General features: G+C 43.8%; 1 protein-coding gene across 11 annotated transcripts in view; it reads right to left on the bottom strand.

Annotated features, from left to right (window-relative positions):
- mef2aa (myocyte enhancer factor 2aa) overlaps nt 1-19,418 on the bottom strand; it is a 49,000-nt gene that overhangs the window by 4,365 nt on the left and 25,217 nt on the right. For 2 of the 11 annotated variants that reach the window (XM_076142336.1, XM_076142337.1), the window contains exons 4-9: nt 9,186-9,317; nt 8,984-9,118; nt 7,416-7,638; nt 6,556-6,615; nt 2,467-2,651; nt 1,056-1,079 (exon numbers count right to left, since the gene is read on the bottom strand). In XM_076142336.1, coding sequence (XP_075998451.1) covers nt 1,056-1,079; nt 2,467-2,651; nt 6,556-6,615; nt 7,416-7,638; nt 8,984-9,118; nt 9,186-9,317 — 759 coding nt within the window. The remainder of the gene's footprint in view (nt 1-1,055; nt 1,080-2,466; nt 2,652-6,555; nt 6,616-7,415; nt 7,639-8,983; nt 9,119-9,185; nt 9,318-19,418) is intronic. The other 9 variants (XM_076142338.1, XM_076142339.1, XM_076142341.1 and 6 more) reach the window with 9 other exon arrangements.

Below are 19,418 nucleotides of genomic sequence, written 5' to 3'. Positions count from 1 at the left end.
CACTGTTCAGAAAATGAGACACACATACGTGGTTGCTTCATACATATAAAGAGTGTATAACTCTTTAATTTCCCTATCAAGTGGGGGCAGCATAGAGTGTGGATCAGACAAACAATATAACTATATGCACAAGGATGAAACTGAAATACAGGGATCATGCAGTGGCCTTCACTGTGCAGTGACCATAGAAACATACGGTATGGTGGAATAATAATGTTGAAAAGTATAAATGCAGCCATTGATCCTTTATATCACATCAACATGGTCAATTGGAATAAAACCTCCAGTGCTTATAAGTGCAGTGACTGACATGCAGTCCACACACACACACCAACACCGCAACCAGAGTTCATGCGACGAGCAAGAGAGACGCGAGCTACAAACGCACACAGTGTTAACAACACACTCGTCATTTGCAGATGTGGGTTAGAACAATACGACAAATCCTCCACGTATAATGGAGGGAACATATGTGCAGCAGCTCGTGGTTACAGTTGAAGCAGCAGTGTGTTCATGATGTAGCTGATGGCTTCCTTGCATTGTTCCAACACTTTCCCAGCCAGATGACTTCACCAAAGTATCTCCCAGTATGATATCATTCCAGATGATGTAATCTTTGCTTTCTTTCTTTCTTTCTCTCTTTTCTTTTTTGTTTGGCTCTGTCTTGACTCCTAACATTTTGGAATGCAAAATAAATCTAATAAAAAAGTATATACAGTATGTACAGCACACATTTGTATTCTCCCTCTCTCTCTCTCGTTCTCGCTCTCCCCGCCTGCCCCCTCTCCCTCTCTAACACACACACACACACGTACGGTGGTATGACTAACACAGACGTGTTGAGAATGGAGGAGCCAATTTAGCAGGCTGAGGCAATTTTCACAGGCCAAACCCAAAACATGCAGTGACAAAACATTTTTTTTCCACTGTATTATTGCTGACAGTTCTGAGAGCCAATCTCTGTGTTTTAACAACGGCTTTAGTCTAAAATGTGTGATTACTGGAAGCATGTTCACATTTCAGCCATTTGCCCGGGCATTTGTCAAAAAACTCACCAAATCCATTTCCTCCTCCTCTGACTGCCCTCAACGGAAGAAAAAAGAGAGGCAGGATTACAGAAATGAAATAGAGGGGCCGTGATCGCTCTTGGAAATAGCACCAGCTACATTATTCAATACAGAGAGTTCGGATGACTTCTGCAGCCACCATAAATTCCTTCTCGCTGTGTCTACAGGCTGTTGCAACACTCACACAGATCCGTTTGCCCAGAGCGGCAGATTAACATTGTCTTTTTTGTTAACATTCAGATATGTGGCCACAAACTGCTGCTAAAAGCAAACACACTGTATTCTCACAGGGTGTAAAGTTCCAAATCTTGACGCAGCAGGTAAATGTGGGTCTTTGAGAATAAACAGGGTGAAGATTGAGCTCTCCTTCCTAAACCTAAATCTATTTCATACAGATCTCCTCTCCTGATTCCAAACCTGTTGTTGACATAAATAGCAAAATTCATTTTATTAACTATCAACCATGACTGTGCAGTGTTTTGTACTTTACAACCCCACACTCACAGCCTCGCTGTGCTGAAATAGAAAGCCGAAGCCGATCTTCCATTTGGTGCTGTGGGACATATTGTGCCCAGGCCAGGGCTGTCTTAATACCCACACTCAATCAATAGCGGCAGGAAGACACGACAAGGGCGACAAGATATTATCTGGCTCACACCCTGGGCCCCTGATTAAGTCTTCATCTACACTCTGTCACACTGAGATGTGATTAATTTAATACCATTATGGCCTAATGACAGGCTGTCTGCAGACCTGCCACAGCTCGCACCCTGCACAGCCTCTACCAGACTGAAACGCTCGCTCGAGACGGCACAGAATCTTCTTCCTGTCTCCTCATCCAGTTTAAGACCTCTCTGCCTCCTTCAACAAAACCGGGCCTCCTCTACCGATTCGACATACCAAGATGGTAACACAAACACTGCTCCAGGCGAGTGGAGGCTACGCAAAGGAGGAGCACCCACAGCAACCAAAGGTTTATTTACCCAATACCAATAACACACACTACTCCCATGGTTGAGGTTTCTGAATTATGAATTATGAGCAGGAGGGTCTGGAGTAGCTTGCGGTGTTCATTGTGGACAGAGAGCTCTGCACCTCAGCTATTCTACTTCCAGAAAGCTTTTTGACTTCAATATGAATAACTGAGAGAGAGTTGAGGCACTTGGGCTGCAGGTATGTCAATGGCTGTGATCAAAGAATGCAGGACAACAAGAAGGGACGTCACCACTGATGGGTAATGATTCCAACTTGATCAAAACGTATGTAAAACGTACATCCTTACATAGGAGATGGTAACTAGCACAGCATGCATCCATGTAATTACAAAGACGTGTATGGGCAAAACATTGAGTATTTCAGTATGTGACGCTTCTGTTGCTTTGTTGTGCTCGTTCCTCACCAGCGGGGGCATCATTCCTTTGCTTGACGGCGGGATCACAACCCTCAGGTCAGGCTTGCGGCCTCCCATCGCCATGTTCCCTCCGGGGGGCGGTGGAGACTTGTTGGGCATGACTTTACCCAGGCCATTGCCACTGGTTGTGCTGAGGAGGCCCGGGGAGCCCCTGGGGTTAACGAAGCCGTTCCCTGCAGAGGTGCACATCAACAGAAACACATCATCAAACCATGGACTGTGACTGACAACACTCCCAATCATCAGGCGAACCTCTTGCACAGCGCTCTTTTCCAGCTTGCTGCAGCACGCAACGTTAAGTGCTTCCAACCCTCTGGGAAGTTTTAATAGACTTGGATAATTATCCTGCACATTTACAAAAATAAAATGTCCATTTCAAAATTGATGAGCCTTTCATTTTTATTGTGAATGATTACATCCAAAGTCAATTCTTTGCATCTCGGGATGAGAAGCAGTTCACTGACAAATGTACTGTGACTGCTTTAAAGAAATAGCTGAAGCAATTACAGCGGAGTAAAAACAATAAAAGACCTCTAGATGTTCCTTTTAGGCACATTTTTGTACACTGAGCACACAAACAATAGCAAACTGGCAGACTAAGATAGATTAAACTCGTCTCCCTTTAACATTCACACCACACTTTATTATGTGCACGGCTTAGTTATTTCCTCATTTTCTGTAATAAGTCAATAATGAGTCACCATCACTTTGTTGTAGAAACGTTTTCCGCCTCACTTTCATCGTTGGGATTAGATTCATTATTACGTATTCAAAATGGTAAATTATTCCCTCCACCTCAGCTAAGTTCTTTTCACCCCGTAATTTATGAGTGTTATAGACTTTTACAAGGTTTCCGTTGTCTCTCTATACAGCCTCATTGTGTGATGTATAATGCAGTATATGTTTGTGCCGAGAGAATGTTATTATCCATTCCTTTGTTTCTGACAAACCCAATAAACTCAATGTTTTGCCGTTGTTTTTCTATTTGAATTTAAATCATACAACATTTTTATTTGATATTTGCCTTTAATGTTACATAAAATGTCCAGAAATATAAAATATGTCCAGTTTTTGTCAACTTTCTCTATGGGGTGAAGTTCGATTCTACACAATTCTACAATCGAGGTTGTGCTTAAGTCATGAGCACCTTACAAGAACATTCTACGTCTACTATACAATATATACACTAAAAGACGAGGTCCACTATATGTTGAAATCCTGAAAGGGAGGGGAAGAAAGAATGAATGGTATCTCGCACTGCATCAACAGATCAGTAACACTTCAACAAGTTGCTGACTTCTCTATTGTGTTCACTTTATCCCAGTGAAACACAAAGAGTGTGCAGAACTAGTAAGCTCTTACGTAGGAACATAATGGAACAATAGACCCTCTGACCATAGATAAGGACCCCAACAATACGTGGTCAAATAAACAGTTATGAAGCCTACAATAGTATCACACAGCTGAATCAACAGTATATACAAGCTGCTATTGCCATCAGCTCCGGCTTTGATCAGAACTGAGACTTGGCCGCCACGTGAAAGCTGTGTTTGGACGTAATGGCCGCGGCCCCCCCGAAAATAGAAACTCTGATTAAAAGCAGAGACGACGTCGCTTCGGCGTGGACGAGATGTTTGTGCAAATACAATTTGGTGTGTGGGAATGGGCTGAGCGGTGAGCAATATGGAAGGTGAAGAAGGTGACAGCTATTAGTGGCAAGTCCAGCACACAGGGCTTTCTTATTGCAGTCACAGTGCTGTAATATAAGACTGGAATAGGGATTTACTGCAAAACATAAAGCTGCCGTTGAGAAATAAGAACGCAATAATGTCTAATTACACATCTGAATAAACATACATGTGACCTATGCTACAAATCTATATTATTTACAATATTCTGTGTGTTTTTATTAAATTTTTTTACACCTGAACATTCCCGATAACACTCCACCAATCCCACATTCCAGTGACTCTTTCCAACATCTACCCTGATTCCTATCACAGATCTCCAAAGAGAATCACCGTCCCCATAAACTTAGCTGCTGTGAATGAAATCTAAACGACCGCTTACCTCCTGCGCAGTGCAGGCTTTCGTTTTGAAGGGTGAGCTGTGACTTATCGTGCCAAATACGTGCTCCAGGTTCAGGCAAAAAAAAAAAAGACAAATAAATGAGAGAGGGGAAATGGTGCATGCAAATTAAGCACTTCTAAACTAATACTTCTACTAATAATAGATTCCCATCAACAGTTCTATTGTTGTGGCTCGGAAAACTAAGAATAGGCAGTGTGTGTAAGAGAGCGCTTTGGGAGCAAATGAGAGCCAAGTAAATAGCTTCACTCTTAACATTCTGAGTGTGTGTGTGTCTGACTAATTGGCGGTGCTGCCAATGAACCTAGGCATGCAAGGTGTAACTACATTCTTTTTTTAAATATTTCTAAGCTCGCCATTAGACCGAGCAGACCTCAAACCCGCTATACTTCCCTCTATTCTACAAGCTGAGGTTCTTAAATGTTTGCAGTACCTACAAACATGGTGTGTAACTGCATTTAAAGCCCTAGTGTGTTAAGGCAGGGGATGCAGATACATTGCGTAACAGAGAACATTCGCTCAAAGCTCTCCATTCCTTCTTAATGCTCACCAGACGAGGAACAGAACTTGTAATGGGATGTAACTGTTTGAGTAGCTCAGAGTAGCCATGTCTTACACGAGAGCGCTGCACGAGATTGACGAGTATGAAAACGTGGCTCAAAGAGAGGTTTCATATCTTTGGAGCATTTATCTGAACAACAGAGAGAGGAGGAACAACAGATGGCTAAGAACTGGAAATTTGTTTGCTGGAGGATCTCTCCTGTAATATTCACTATGGCACAGGCATATGCTCGCTGGAAGTCAGGCTGTCTTTCACATAATAACAACTCTTCAACGAGTCGCTATTAAAACACTGCCGGCCTCCCCTAAGTAAGAAGAAAGTAGGAAGAGCCTGCGTTCCTCTTCTGCTTTGCTTATCTCAAAAAAAGAGGTTCGGAAATTCACTGAACCTTTGTGTAAACAGTCGGACGACGGCAAAGATATCACACAAGCCCATGGTGCATCCTTCCATCTGGCCACTTTGAAAGGCTTCTGCTGTGGTCATAGCTGCTACTTGTGAAAAATCGGAGCTATGTCAGGAATGGTCATTTGACAGGAGGACATGAGAGGCTTTCTCCTCCCTGTAGTCTCTTGCTGTTCCACACGCTCAGTACAAACAACAGCTGCAGCGTCCTCGCACTGTGCCAAACGCCGATACCCCCTGGCAGAGGATCGCAAACTTTACCCCGACCAAGGTACCCAACCCAAAACTAAAAACCCTACAAATCAACGAGTTAAATCGTTCTTCTGTCACACCATGTCAGATATCCACACACTTGGGTCGTCTACTGTTACCTCTCCACTTTGAATACAGCTCCGTGTCTCACCAATATGTTGAAATCAGAATCAGAAATACTACATGGAATACGGTGGCGTGAAAGAGTTAAACTCCACCTGCCTCCGCCTCTCACACAGTACATTGCAGTCGTGACAGGCTGTCCGGTCATTGTGTACTGAGGACTTAGAGGGATGTCATGGCCTGAATACCTACAGGGTTATGCTGGTCTCGGCATCTTACAGGCCCTCTGCAGCCTTATAAGGGCTGCCAGGGTAAGGGGGGAAAAACAGATGCACCTGTCAATAGACGGAAGGAAACTGGAGGAGGGAGGGTTAGATAGAGGTGACAAGTTTGAAGGAAACGGCGTGTTTATTTACCTGCCAGACTGGGTTTAAACGACTCACACTGTGAATGCTGCACAGCAGTTTCCCACCTTGCAAGCATGCAGTTAACAGGCGCACCATACACTTCCTCTGTTAAGAGGAGTAACACGTGTTTCTCCTTAACGTGCAGCGGAAATATAGTGGAGGAAAGGCAAGACCAGTCAATGGTAGTGACAAAAGGCCGGAACCAATCACAGATGGATACGCAACTATCCAGCTTGTGTGCTAAGCAGGATGCCTATTGGGCAGAGCAACAGAGAGCTAATGAATCTCTCCGGGAGGACTTACCCGCTGGGCTGGAGCCCACACCGCTTGGCACTGAAAGGTCTGTGGTATCCAGCATGCCACCTAATGAGATGCACAGAGTGATATGATTAACCATCTGCATCCTTCTGCAAACTAGCAGAGCATGTGATGGAGATGCCAGACATGAAAATGTCATGTAGATCTGTTGTCAAGAGCACAGAAAAAGGAGGCATCTTCTTCCATCAGTGCCCTTATGTTGGGAAGATTTCGATCTATGACTAAAGAAAACAACATCAAGCTGTCTTCAATATGGTGTTTGATATCTTTAGGAAGTTTGGGATTGAAAATGCAACAAACCACTATGACACTTCTGCAACCATGCTGCTCTTTCAACTCCTATAGGAACACAACAAATGTGATCCTCTCCAGACATGGAGTCAACATGAATTAAAGCACACAGTGCCAAGATGCCACCTGGGCCTCATTAGAACAATTCTTCACATCTTAAATGACGGCGGTCCAATATTCAGATTTTAAAAAAACAATTGCGAACTGGTGCAGAATGAAGAAGAATGAAGAGTTTTAACCCTGAGCCCTCTGCTACTGGCCCAACCTGCTTGAAACCGCAACTACTAGTGTTTACTGACATCATCTTTCCAGCTTACTCATACAATACCTGTGGTGATGACTCATTTGAGAAGTGTGAAAATGGTAGTCATGTCAAAAACAAGCTTCTGTGTGACACGACAGCGTGACCACGGGTCCTGAACATGCCAAGCCACTTTGAAAAACATCCAGAAGCATTAGAATGAAGGATCCAAGATAACCCCACCCCATTTTCTGTCTAAACCATTCTTACATATGCTATTTCACACAAATCGGTAGAGGTATTGTGTACTGACCTGTGTTGCCAGTACTGGTTTGTCTTTGAGGGCCTCCACTCGAGCCAACATTCCTGTGCAGAGATCCCTGTAGGGGGGACAGCAACCCGCTGTCACTGAGAGAGGCTGTGGCTGCTGCCAGGGCCTGGCTGCCCAGAGTCCCTCCCGGCTGGTACATGGCATTAGGGTTGGATACCGGCACTGCCACATGCATGGAGAAGTTCTGCTGAGGCAATGCTGTAGGCTTCAAGAGGGAGACAAACACACACAGAAGTATGTACACACGTAAAATTAAGGCTTGATGATGAGCCTAATGGGTCAGTGGTTGTCATGGCATCATTAACAGAGAGATCCCCTGAGGAGTAGATTTAATAAACTGTAACTCTCACAAAATGGTCACAAATTCTCAGATCACACTAAAGAACTGCAAAGGTGAAATAAACTTCATTCTAACGCTCTGCAGCTGCTTTAAATCAAAAATGAAGAGTTAGAAAAAGCATTTGCGCCCCACATCTTTGTCTTCCAACAGATACCAAGGCAAATATCATGGAAAAAAGTCTCATTAATGTCATAATACAGGACAAACTCAAAACAACACAGAGAACACTTTTGTAATCTAGAGACATGCACTGATCACTTTGGCATTGCGGCAGTCAGCACTAACGTTTGCCTCTTGAAACAGCACCATGTTGTGTGCTTCTCAACGCAGCAAATAAGGGTAGAGGGGAGTCAGAGGTGAGTGGGAATTGTGGGAATTGTGACTCAGTTGCGTATAATCCATACCTACAAAGTGCTGACTGGGGCAAAGCTTAAGTGAGAATGACAGGTGGCAGTGAGAACGTTTCATCATAGCATTATCCAGTGAGCCGCTCGGGTGTTATCATTAGTTAGTTTAATGGCAAAGTGATGCTCTTCATGTCAGGAACATGGAAAATAACTGCTTAGTAAGCACTATGTTCTTGCACAATTCTAATATTGTCACACATGATAAGATCACAAAAGGCTTGTGGTATTTTAAAAGGTGAGCCACTGCGGTAGATGATGAAGGAGAGGGGAGATACAAAATGATAGTGTGTCACCGCGCTCTGGGAACACAGAGCTGCTGATGAAGAGTAGGGACGCGAGAAGATACAGTGTGATACGCATGTTTGATGTTTGCCGTGTTGGGAAATTGGGTCAAATCCTAACTTATCAAAGCGCAAAAAAAACCCGTAGAACTTAACGCTAACTGCTGGAGTATTTACCTCGCTGTCGTGTTTAGGTAACAAACGCCGTTAGATTTCTGATAACACGAGCGTGATACCTTTGTGTATTCTTTTCCAGCAGCAGTCTGCAACATTTCATTAAGGAAATGTGATCTTATCAGAGTGAGCCAAAATATCAGCTGCAGAACAAATAAACACAGGAAACAAATGCACACCCGGCGAAGGGGGCATTGATCTAAAGCCAGAACAGTTCTGAAAGAAGTTGATAGAGGATCTGGGGGGGGTGGTAACACAAAGAGGAAAAAGTTAAATGAGAAGAAGAAGTGAAAATCCTTTTTTTTGTGCCACAAAGCCAAGCAAAAACGTTGCACTGACAATACTTACGATTTTATGATTTCTCATCATATTATCAAACTCCTCATTAATTTTTTTATACTTTTCTTCTGTGTGAGGAGTGAGGACATATGAGGCATCGGGGTCCGGGCTATCACAACCTCTGTGTTCTTTCTTGTTTAGCGCCTGCAGTGAACATCAACATAAAGACACAAATCAACACAAAAGAGCAAGGGACTGAGGAAGTACTTACACCACAGCGCTTGTACATTAAATCACTGTCTTCGCTTAGTTTGCCGAAATGGTCGTCCATGAGGGGGCTGTGCCCAAAACAGTCGTCAGGGTCTGGACTAGCACAGTCATTTTGGCCTTTGTTTCTCAATTTCTGAAATGAAATTGCACAGTTGACAAGAAACAGTATACAAGATGTAGGCTCGGTGTTGTAAGATTGCTGTTACCTAAATTTGTGGCTAAACAAAAATGTCTACTCTCCCTTAAATCATTCCAGGACTTGTTCCCATCCTTAATGTGACCTTTCAATTAGACAAATGAAGTGAAAATGGGGAGGGGGAAAAAAAGAGTTGGAATGAAACTCCCAAAGCACATATTTAGGTCAACCAAGGACTGGAACAGTTTAGGGGTTGTTTTTTTTTCAATGAAGGGTGGGATAAAATTGCTAAAATCCAGATTTGAAAGTTAATAGAGGCCAATTTGAAAAGACTTAAGCACTACAGTAAAGCTGAGTGCACTGCCAGAGAACTGTGCAGTATTTTCTCCCAAAAGAATCCGTTTTTCACTTTGAATTTTGAGATGTTTCAAAGCCCTGCATTTTTAATAAGGGTGTGTAGACATCACATCAACTGTATACAGACACAGCAGAACATAACAATCAATCACATGTGCATTAAAACGTTTTGGAATGGAAACACATTTGTTTACTTTTTCTTTTGTTAAATTCCGCGAAACCAGGAGGGAAATGTCACTATGTAATAACCCTTTACCCTTCAGACAGGCTCAAAGAAACAAAATATTCTCCTCTTTCCTCTCTCCCTCTCTTCCTCTCTCCCTCTCCTGTCGCTCCGCCCTATTCTGTTTCTTGCTTCTCTTGCTGCAAATGCGTGTTTGCATTTTTCATTATATTTCAGCTATCGTAAGCCACCCAGCTGGAAGACGCCCGGGCATAAGAAGATCCCACAGCAGAGCACTTTAGTGTACCATCCATTAATTCACTACGGTTGTCACTCATGGGATCTTATCGAAAGCTAAACTCATTCGGGAAATAAAATGGATTATCAAAATGTGGTCAAAGATGATTATTTGAGCGTGAAATTGAGCAATTATTGTAAAAGCAAAGAGCCCATAAAGCGCAATAGAATGGAGTTATAAAGGGCCTATTCTGACTCCCAGGAAGTAAAAACACGTCCGACTAAACAAATAAAACGCAGCGCGGTGCTCTTTTGCTCGCTCTCATCGAGAATGTTCTCTGCTCCTCATTACAGCTCTGAATAGCAGTGTTAACAAGACGCGCTGACAGGCTATGACAGCTTGTGATATCAAGACAGCGTACATCAAAACATGATTTATGTGTGGGCCCTCTAGCTCTTTCTCTCTATCAGGCCGCCCCAGGTCTGCAGCGGCGCCCCTGCCCCCTGTCTGCGGGCCGCCTCAGAGGCCTCGCGTCTTACAGGAAGGTCGCCGCCTCTCGTGGTTGTCGGGGTCACAGAGGGGGAGCCAGAGGGGAGGCACCTACACACACTAATGAGACCTCCCTCTCTGTCTCTTGTCTCCGTCGCCCGACAAAGTGGAAAAGCGTGTGTGTGCGAACGTGAGAAAGATAGAGAGAGAGAGGCGGGCGGAAAGACATGTACGTCTGTGGTGTGTGTGTGGGAGTTAGGGATGTGTGTGTGTGTGTGTGTGTTGGTACAGCTGCTACATCCTTTGTCTGACAGTGATGTGACAGCACGTTTAGGTCGGTGCAGACAATGCGGCTAACCTAGCGCTGCTCACCACAACCTCAGTGTAAGTCACATTTCCTAAAAGCTTTTGTGTAACTGTTGCTTAATACCGTCGCTCATTAAATCCAGATGATTCCACTCCTCCGCACTAAATCCCTCTCTGGCCGATCCTGCAATTGTGTGTGCAACATCTCCCAAAGAACCTGAGTAACTGTCGTGCAAAAAGCAATGTTACAGTGTATGGTAGGGATGGAAAGAGGCTGAAATAGACGCTTTCTGACACGCGTCCATATCTCTGTAGACATCAGATAATGAATGGCGAGCCCTGAACCGCAGAGACATTGCTGTTTGGTGTGGCACAAAAACAGTGGCATTCTTCTCATTCTAAGAAAACGCCTTGCCGCTTCATTTCCTGTTTACTGAGCTAACTCTCTTTACTTAGTGTCCTGACAGGCCTGTGTTTACTGCGGGGGGAGGAGGAGGAGGGGAGGGGAGGGCTAGGGGGACTATGCACTTTCTCCATAAGTCAGCCCCAAAGATCCCATCTGAACCTGCAAATTTAAGTCGCAACCCGCTCATTACGGCGAATACTTTGGGGTCGGATTGGTCGGGCATAGAAGTGCAACATGGGCAAGGCTGCTCTACTTTCACAACGCAAGCCTGGCTGGTCTTCAGTATGCCACGCCCGAGCGGCGCAGTGGGGGGAGCTGGAACCAGATAGCGGCAGACAAGAAGGAGCAGCACTCAGATCTGCAGCGTGACAGGCAACACGCATCGATATGACACGTTATTTTCCTTAAAGTACCCTACGGTCGAGCTGTTATCTGAGGCAGCGTAAGTCACACTCGCGGCATTTGGCGTGCGTTGGTCACGTGGCTGACGTGTCTGTCTGTCTGCGTAATTATGCGTGTAAGGAAAGGCTTGGAAAGTATGGGAGTAATTCTTTGTTAAATGACTTGGCGTGTTATGGATATCCTACAGACGCTGCCCACAGCTCCCAGTAAATGGATCACTAAATCAGCACATGGCCAAACAGGTGTCTCTCTCCCAAACACCTGTCAAGACCTGGCTCCCCCGCGCCGGCCAATCAGAGGCAGCCGCGCAGAGACATGGCCTTAGAAGGGACCACATGGATCCCTGGGAGCCACATGACCCGATACCAACTTTGCTCTTATATATCAGGCTTGCTGACTGCTCGGACCACTGTCGCGTTCTGACCTAGATAAAGAAAAAACCCAGTGAGCAATTTCAAGAAAACTTTGTTGTATTACAATTAGATTAAGAACTAAAACGCTGTTGCAAAATGTCTCTCAAATGTTGAATCAAGCTGTGCTGCACTTTGGAAAGTAAACTTGGCGGGATGTGAATACAGCTGAGGTTGTGATTTTCAGTGGCATTTCTGATGAAAGATACGGGCTGTTTGTAACAGGGAGCTGCAGAGAGTACAGACAAGGGAACTTGTGTAATCTATTCACAAGGTCCTGAGAGGCTCACAAAGATGAGTGGGAACAAGGCCAGCTGCTATTTTCTCACAGCAGTCCCAACCTGTATTGATAGAAATTTGGCTCTGCCCATAAAAATGAGACTCGGAGCGCCTGACGTCAAATCAACAGGACGCTATTGTGCCTGTGCTCGTGTGTGTGTGTGTGTGTGTGTGTGTGTGTGTGTGTGGTGTGTGTGTGTGTGTGTGTGTGTGTGTGTGTGTGTGTGTGTGTGTGTGTGTATACTTGTGTGATACTTCTGTAACATTTTCCATTGCAGGAGGCCTTGAAGCTTCCTTGAGCCGAGGAAAACAGCTATCTGTCATCTCCACCTGAGCCCTGAGTATTAGCCTCGTAGTAACCATGGAGAACGTTGGTTCGTTCTGTAATTGCCTCTCGAGTTTAGCAGCGTGCTCAACGCAACAGAGCACCCTGGAAGACAACCTTTCATAATTCCCCCACCAGCTAACATAAGGAACTGGGATTAAAATACATAGCAAGGAGTGATTTTTCTTTTTCAAACTCCAAATCATTTTGTTAGAAGCCCTTGAACGCTTCACCATTTCTTAAAAATAAACCTCTGCATTAGCTACCTGCGTCCCCTGTTTCTTGAGAGGTGCTTTTGGTTTAAATGGGCCTGAGCAATTTACTCTTGCTGTGTGTCTCGGAAAACCATTTCACTCTGACGCTCGCGCTGTTGTTCCGTGAGAGCTTCCTGCTTTTAATTTATTTATATACTGTACGTGAAAAGAAGGCACGCTGGGAGGAGGAGGAAAGGTAGGTTGCCTATTGAAACGCGTAACTTCAACAATTGCGAGGAAAGATGATTGAAGGGTTAACTGTGAGCCTGAATTGCAGCGTGACTATACTTTAGCTTTCATGCTGCTCAAGTGCCACCTGACCTATGACTGGTTCAAGGGGACTTCAACAGCAAGGCAGAGAGCACCGTGACGGCAGCGCTAGCAACAAAAACACACAAAATGTACACAAACGTAAGTACGCTACGTGACGAATGCTGCCACAGCAATATGCTGTCACAGCAATATGTCTTCTTCTTCTTCTTCCCCCCTCGTCTCTCGTCTCATTTCAGCGCTCTCGCCCCGACGGCAATTAGGCCCCCTGTGCCCCTGCCACTACAGCTAAAGCAAGGTAGCACGCTAATCTTCATGACATCACCATTGTGTTCCGGGCCGTTCCGTCTAATACGCTTATCAATGGGCTTCTTTGAGTGTGAACACAATGGGAAATCCGCATGGGGAAGACATGATAGGAAGGCTTTTTTATCAGCTGAGGCATATTTCTGTTCTCTTATATAACATCTTTAACATATAAGTCTTTCACTGTGGCCGTGTGGCGTTCCACCCGTTGATGCTGTAGGGGGGAATAAAGGCCTCGGCTGGTGGTTCTTTGAGTGAGTTAATGTAACGGTCGGAAGCCTTTGCTTGCTTCCCTTCACGCGTTGTCAGCTGGGGGATTGAGGATCAATTAAATAAGAAACTCCTTTGTAATTCCCAGACATTATCTTGTTGAATCACATGACGCGAGGATATGAGGCTAGATTCACCTCCTTCCTTTTGGATCGCTCTATTGTTTCATTCCGCAGTCGGGGCCGGAAAAAGCACTGTCGGTGGGCGGGGGGGTCAAGCTCTGAACTGGACCATCTGCATTTTATTTTGATATTGTTGTCTCGCAGCTGTACTGAAACAATATACAAACGCACGCCTTGTGTCATTACGGTGGCAATGGGACAGACAACAATGAGCCGCTAGCTCAAAGTCAGGCCGGTAGCTGAGAGAAAACTATTGTTACACCGAATGATTACATACAGTTAACCAACAAGACTGTCAATTAAATACAGCGCCGTCCATATGACTGAATCTGAGGCAATTACGGTGCTGCGAGCCGCCTCTCTAGAGCTCGCCGAGTGAATGATGTGACAAAGCTATTAGCTGGCCCCAGTCAAAGAGAACAATCTCAATCAGCGGACAGCATATTTTCAGTAGACAAGAGGGAATTAAACTACAAATTGAGGATAAAGGCATACCAATGTCATCATTATCTACAGCAAGAAAGAATTGGAACGCACAGGCTCTGTTCTCCCTGCAACAGGAAGAAATTACAATCTGGACAAAAAACATTAGCATGGCAGAGATTATTGGAAATCTTTCTAACATTTTTACTCTGTGTCTCTCCGCGTCTCTCTCTGGTCATTGAGTGGATCATTAGCTGTCAGGGCCCTTGAAACCATACCCTCAGCCCTCAACTCCCATTCCTGCTCGCCTCTAAAATATTCATAAGGACAATTAGGAGTTCCGATAAGGCGAGTACGGAGGGCTGGGGGTGGGGGAGGAGGGGGGGACGCGCGGCAGAGAGGGCAGGATGTGCCAGCAGGACGTCTGTTCTGCAACACTCTATACCCAGACCACAGACCTGTCCTCATCAATCTGAGACACAGCCAGCCTCCCTCTTTTGCCCCCAGTCAGGCCAGGCAACGCAGGGGAAGGCGGCACGGTGCCAGCTAACCCCATCCCAGCAGGCTTTGCTCTGTCCTCGCCCCCGGGCAGGAGGGGTTGGCCACACAGCACGCACGCTGGGAGGAGGGGGGCACAAGGGCAAGCTGATTGTTGCGCGAGCTAACACACGGAAGCACTGTGCGCCAGCGCAAGGTCTCGTTTCAGTCGCTCAGCTCGCAAGGTCATTGAAGAACACAGGAGGTGGACTCTAATGATCTTTAACGTAACTATTATCACTGCTGCTCTGGAACTAGATCAAACCAAATTAGGCCAACTCATGTCTGACCTATTTTATGTACTACATACCAGTGTATATGACAGCCGTCTGCAGGGAGTACACATTATGTATTGTTGTGTATTGCTGTCTCCTATCCAAGAGTGTTGCAACTTTTACCGCAAAACAGGGATAAACAGTGTAAATCACTACTTTTTATATGGCACTTTTAAAATTAATCTGCTTCCCACTAAAGGCAAATTAGCTACAGTACATTGTTTTCATATGAGACTCTGAATGGCTTACAGTTTGGGAAAAACATATTGTAGCTCTGAGCACACATTACTGAGAAAATGTCTAAATGATGTGAGACATACAGCAGCTTTTTAAAGGCTTTAAGATATAAGCTAGGCTCCATAAATTCCATCTTTCTAAGTCGTATCAACCAAAATGATGCCTCATTTAGAGTGCTTGCATTAGTCCCAACATTACTATCTTTTAAAAAAGAAATATTTCTTATTATCACTTCATTCAACCATTAGTGAGCAGATATTTAAGAACTTCAACTCCAATCGGTTTTCAGAGACATTGTCGTCCTTGTGCAGTTTCATTCTTACTCTGAATTAACAGAAGTAACTGCACTTACAGCAGGAGAAATTTCTCGGGACATGTACCAAAATAGACAAATGGAGCAGCACTTAACCTGTTCCAAAACATGTCACAACACATGATGTCAATGCCGCACAAAGGATGGAAGCATTGTTGTGGGCTGAACAGCTTCTGTCTTCTTTGCGGAAAGTTGAACTTATATTTATTTGCCTTCATGCTACAGATATATACATAAAGAGTTGAACCCACATAAATCAGATCAAATTACAGATCTTTTGTAAAGTAGCTGTGATGGCAGTACCTTTTTTATACTTAATCTAAGCAAGGAAGCAGGGATTCAAAGCATTTAGCAGTGTGCACGTGTGATATCTCAAAGAAGAAACGTGCAACAACTTTTAAAAATGAACATCTACTTTGTCGTCTTAGGTGAGTGTATGATGTTTTCTTTTGAGCCCACTAGTGAGAGTAGAAAATAACATTAAGATGAGGACACGGGGCTTGTGTTTTGTTGTTGTTGCGTCTCCTTTTGTATTATGCTCTCCGAGAGACCCTTGACAAAGCTCCGACATCAGTGAAGCAAAACAAAAAAACACAACTCTCTAAGGAGTAACCTGGTAACAAGCATCACACACCCGAGTCAGAAAACATCACACAATGACATGATGCTTGACATACAAAGGACTGCTGTATAGCCTACAAGTACACAAATCCTACATATAGAGAAAAGAAATGTTGCTGACAGACTGGATAAACGCTGCATTTGTCAATCAAACGCCATTTGTCAGAAACCAGGTAACTATTTCTGTATCTGTTCTGTTCCCAAGCAGAGGACAAAATAACATGATAGTCTGTGAAACACTTGCATGAAAATTACCAGGACTGCTGCTTTCATTACTCTCAGAAAAACTACAAAAAAAAGGACTGGTGACCCTTTTTCACTAAAAGCCCAGAGGAAAAGGAGTCCTTGTCCTATAAAGAGGGGCACTTTGAAACCCAGCATGTTGCTAGCAACAGAACCATTAGTACTGCTTCACTCACTGTGGCGAGCGACGCCTATTCAGACAAGCTCGCGCCAAGCTACCTGGAAACAGTGACAGCTTTATCAAACCCTAGCTGAATAAAATGCAACGTATGTGAGGAAGAAAGCAATAAATGTGATAAATTTACTTTCAATCAGGAACATACAGAATATTTCCCACCGATTCACAAGTGCTTCACCTTATTATACCTTATTATCTTATCATTTATTGTCTTCGCACGGTTGCTTATCACACAGTTAATACAGCAAACTGCGACTGTAAACAAGTGTCCTGGGTAAAGACAGCGCACTGTTCCCCCTCTCTCGTCTTTACACTGTACCATTCCCATTCACCAGCCCATCTTTATTTTTAACATGTCCCACTGAACTATTCTGAAAATAAATCCTGGCACTGTAAGAGCAGCCACGGAGTGTTTGTTTTTACTAGCACGAGTTAGGTCTGGCTCTGACCAGGCTTGAAGCACAGGCTGAGCTCAGGTATACAAAAACGGCCGCGTTCACAAAGGAAAGAGGAAGCGCTCTGTCTTTGCAGCGCGGCGTGTTTACACAGGCGCCAAATGAAGAGGCACTAATGGCATTTCAGACACGCAAATTAATAGCTGCATCTGCTGGTACTTCACCATCATCTCCAGAGGTGGATTACCAAACGCTCCACACACTGCACCCAAACGCCTTCTTCATTACGAGACAATATTAAAAAAATATAACTTCAATATACACTATATGGTTCATTAAAAAGAAGACTGACAATCATACTTTATATCACCACATCAAGTCACGGCAGCCTCAAAAGTACACAGACCTTTTTTTTCCCCCTGTATTATTAAAAATGGTATATTGGAAACCCTGAAAAATCAACATCAAGCCAATAACTCGGGCCGCAGGAATGACATTTGATTTAGCTTAAAGGCATTTCTCATCACTGCTGCCCTGAGCCTGAAATACCAGGGAGGGAAAGGAATTAAACAAGAAGATATTAGTGATGAAGCTGAGGTATATTATACAATCCTAATGAGAAGTACAGGTACAGCATCATATATACTATAGTTATTACAAGCTCAGTTCATTTTGGTTTCATACAAGTTTCACCTATAGAATCTACAGTGTAACGCCTATAAAATTAGGTCGCTGTGCTGTGATATTTTGACTCTCTCTCTCTCTCTCTCTCTCTCTCTCTCTCACTACTGTTAGGCACGATGTCAAGAGAGGAAGCACTGGAAAAGCTCACATTGCAAATTCCACTGTGTTATATTGTACGTACGTCGGTCTTTTAATGATTACGTGATGTAAACTTTTCACACTGTTGTCCTCAGAGTATAGAGCACAGCCTCCAGGCAGCTGCCCTCGTTCATGTTGCCCCTGCATTTACACTAAGTACGATGCCCCTCACGAGTGGGCGGTGGATACGGCCACGACAGAGAAACAGACGTATGTAGCTGCACAGGATGCGATGTGGTTCATCAGTCTGGCAGCAACATCGGTTTATTTAGCTCGCACGGCAAGAGCTCAGATGTCGACATTAGAAAAGTACAACGGTCAGAGAAATATCTGGAAGGGTACTCATTAGAGTCCATACTACTGCCAAGGTTACCAGCGTTAACGGTGGATGCCTAGCAACCACCTTATGTGACGTAAACAATGTGAGCAGCCAGCATGCCCCACAAGAAGACATCGTATAATTTATATTTTGTCTTTAATGTAGAAGATTAATTGGTTTGTAGTTTTCACAACTTTGTTCTTTCATTTCAAATATTTATTTATTGTAACATATTTATTTCTATGTGTTCTGTTTTGTGTAGTATGTTAAGAAATTTTGATAGATTTGTCTCAGCACACTGTAGGTGTATCTGTGTATTACTTTTGAATAAATTGGCAGAATAACAGACAAACATTCAGGTTTACCACAAACGACCCCAGTTTAGTCAAAAATTGCTTCAACATATTTCCTGACACAAAAACTGTTTTTAACTGAATTGAATTAGTTTTAGGCACCGAGACTTGCTGGATGCATCACTAAATCAGCAACAGATAATTAACATAAGACTAAATATATGCAGCGGCTGCACTGTGCTAATGTTTCTGAAGCCTATTGTGAGCATCCTGTAATGTCTCTGAGTCAGTATAAACACACTCTGAGCATGTTTTCCCTCTGATACTCTGAGAAGTCTCACCACTGTGCTTTGATATTCAAGGATTGTGCTTAAGCCAACATAAACAAGCCGTGCACCATCATATCCTCCATGGAATTGAGACTTGAAAGAGTCCTGATGTATATTCACATGGCTCAAACTCATTTCTCACAGGAATATTGGATCAGAAATTCTGCTGATGGAGAATCAGACGCAGATTTAAAATGCAAATTGTGTTTTTGTTCATGGGAAGTTCATGTATGCGAATGGGAATGCAACACACAAGGTTGATGAAGAATAACACTAAATCAGAAGAGGATGAAAAGCTGAGATAATAAATTGCTCCGATGTGCTTAGACAAACAGAATCCAATTTGAATCGGAAACATTTGCCACTTTTTTCCCATAAATGTACTTCCCATTATTAATTTCAAGGGAAATTTTCTTCTGATCTCCAGCTTTTGTGAGTTCCTATTCGGCACTCATCATCTTTTTCATTCTAATTCATCACATTCAGCTTTCAAGGAATCCGCTTTCCACAAAATTC

The sequence above is a fragment of the Genypterus blacodes genome, unplaced genomic scaffold, assembly GCF_046128005.1.
Source record: "Genypterus blacodes isolate CSIRO-AG114 ecotype Tasmania unplaced genomic scaffold, CSIRO-AGI_Gbla_v1 ptg000021l_1, whole genome shotgun sequence".
NCBI classification, from domain to species: Eukaryota; Metazoa; Chordata; class Actinopteri; order Ophidiiformes; family Ophidiidae; genus Genypterus; species Genypterus blacodes.
Note: the sequence above shows the minus strand (reverse complement) of the source record. Positions and strands in the feature narration are given on the sequence as shown.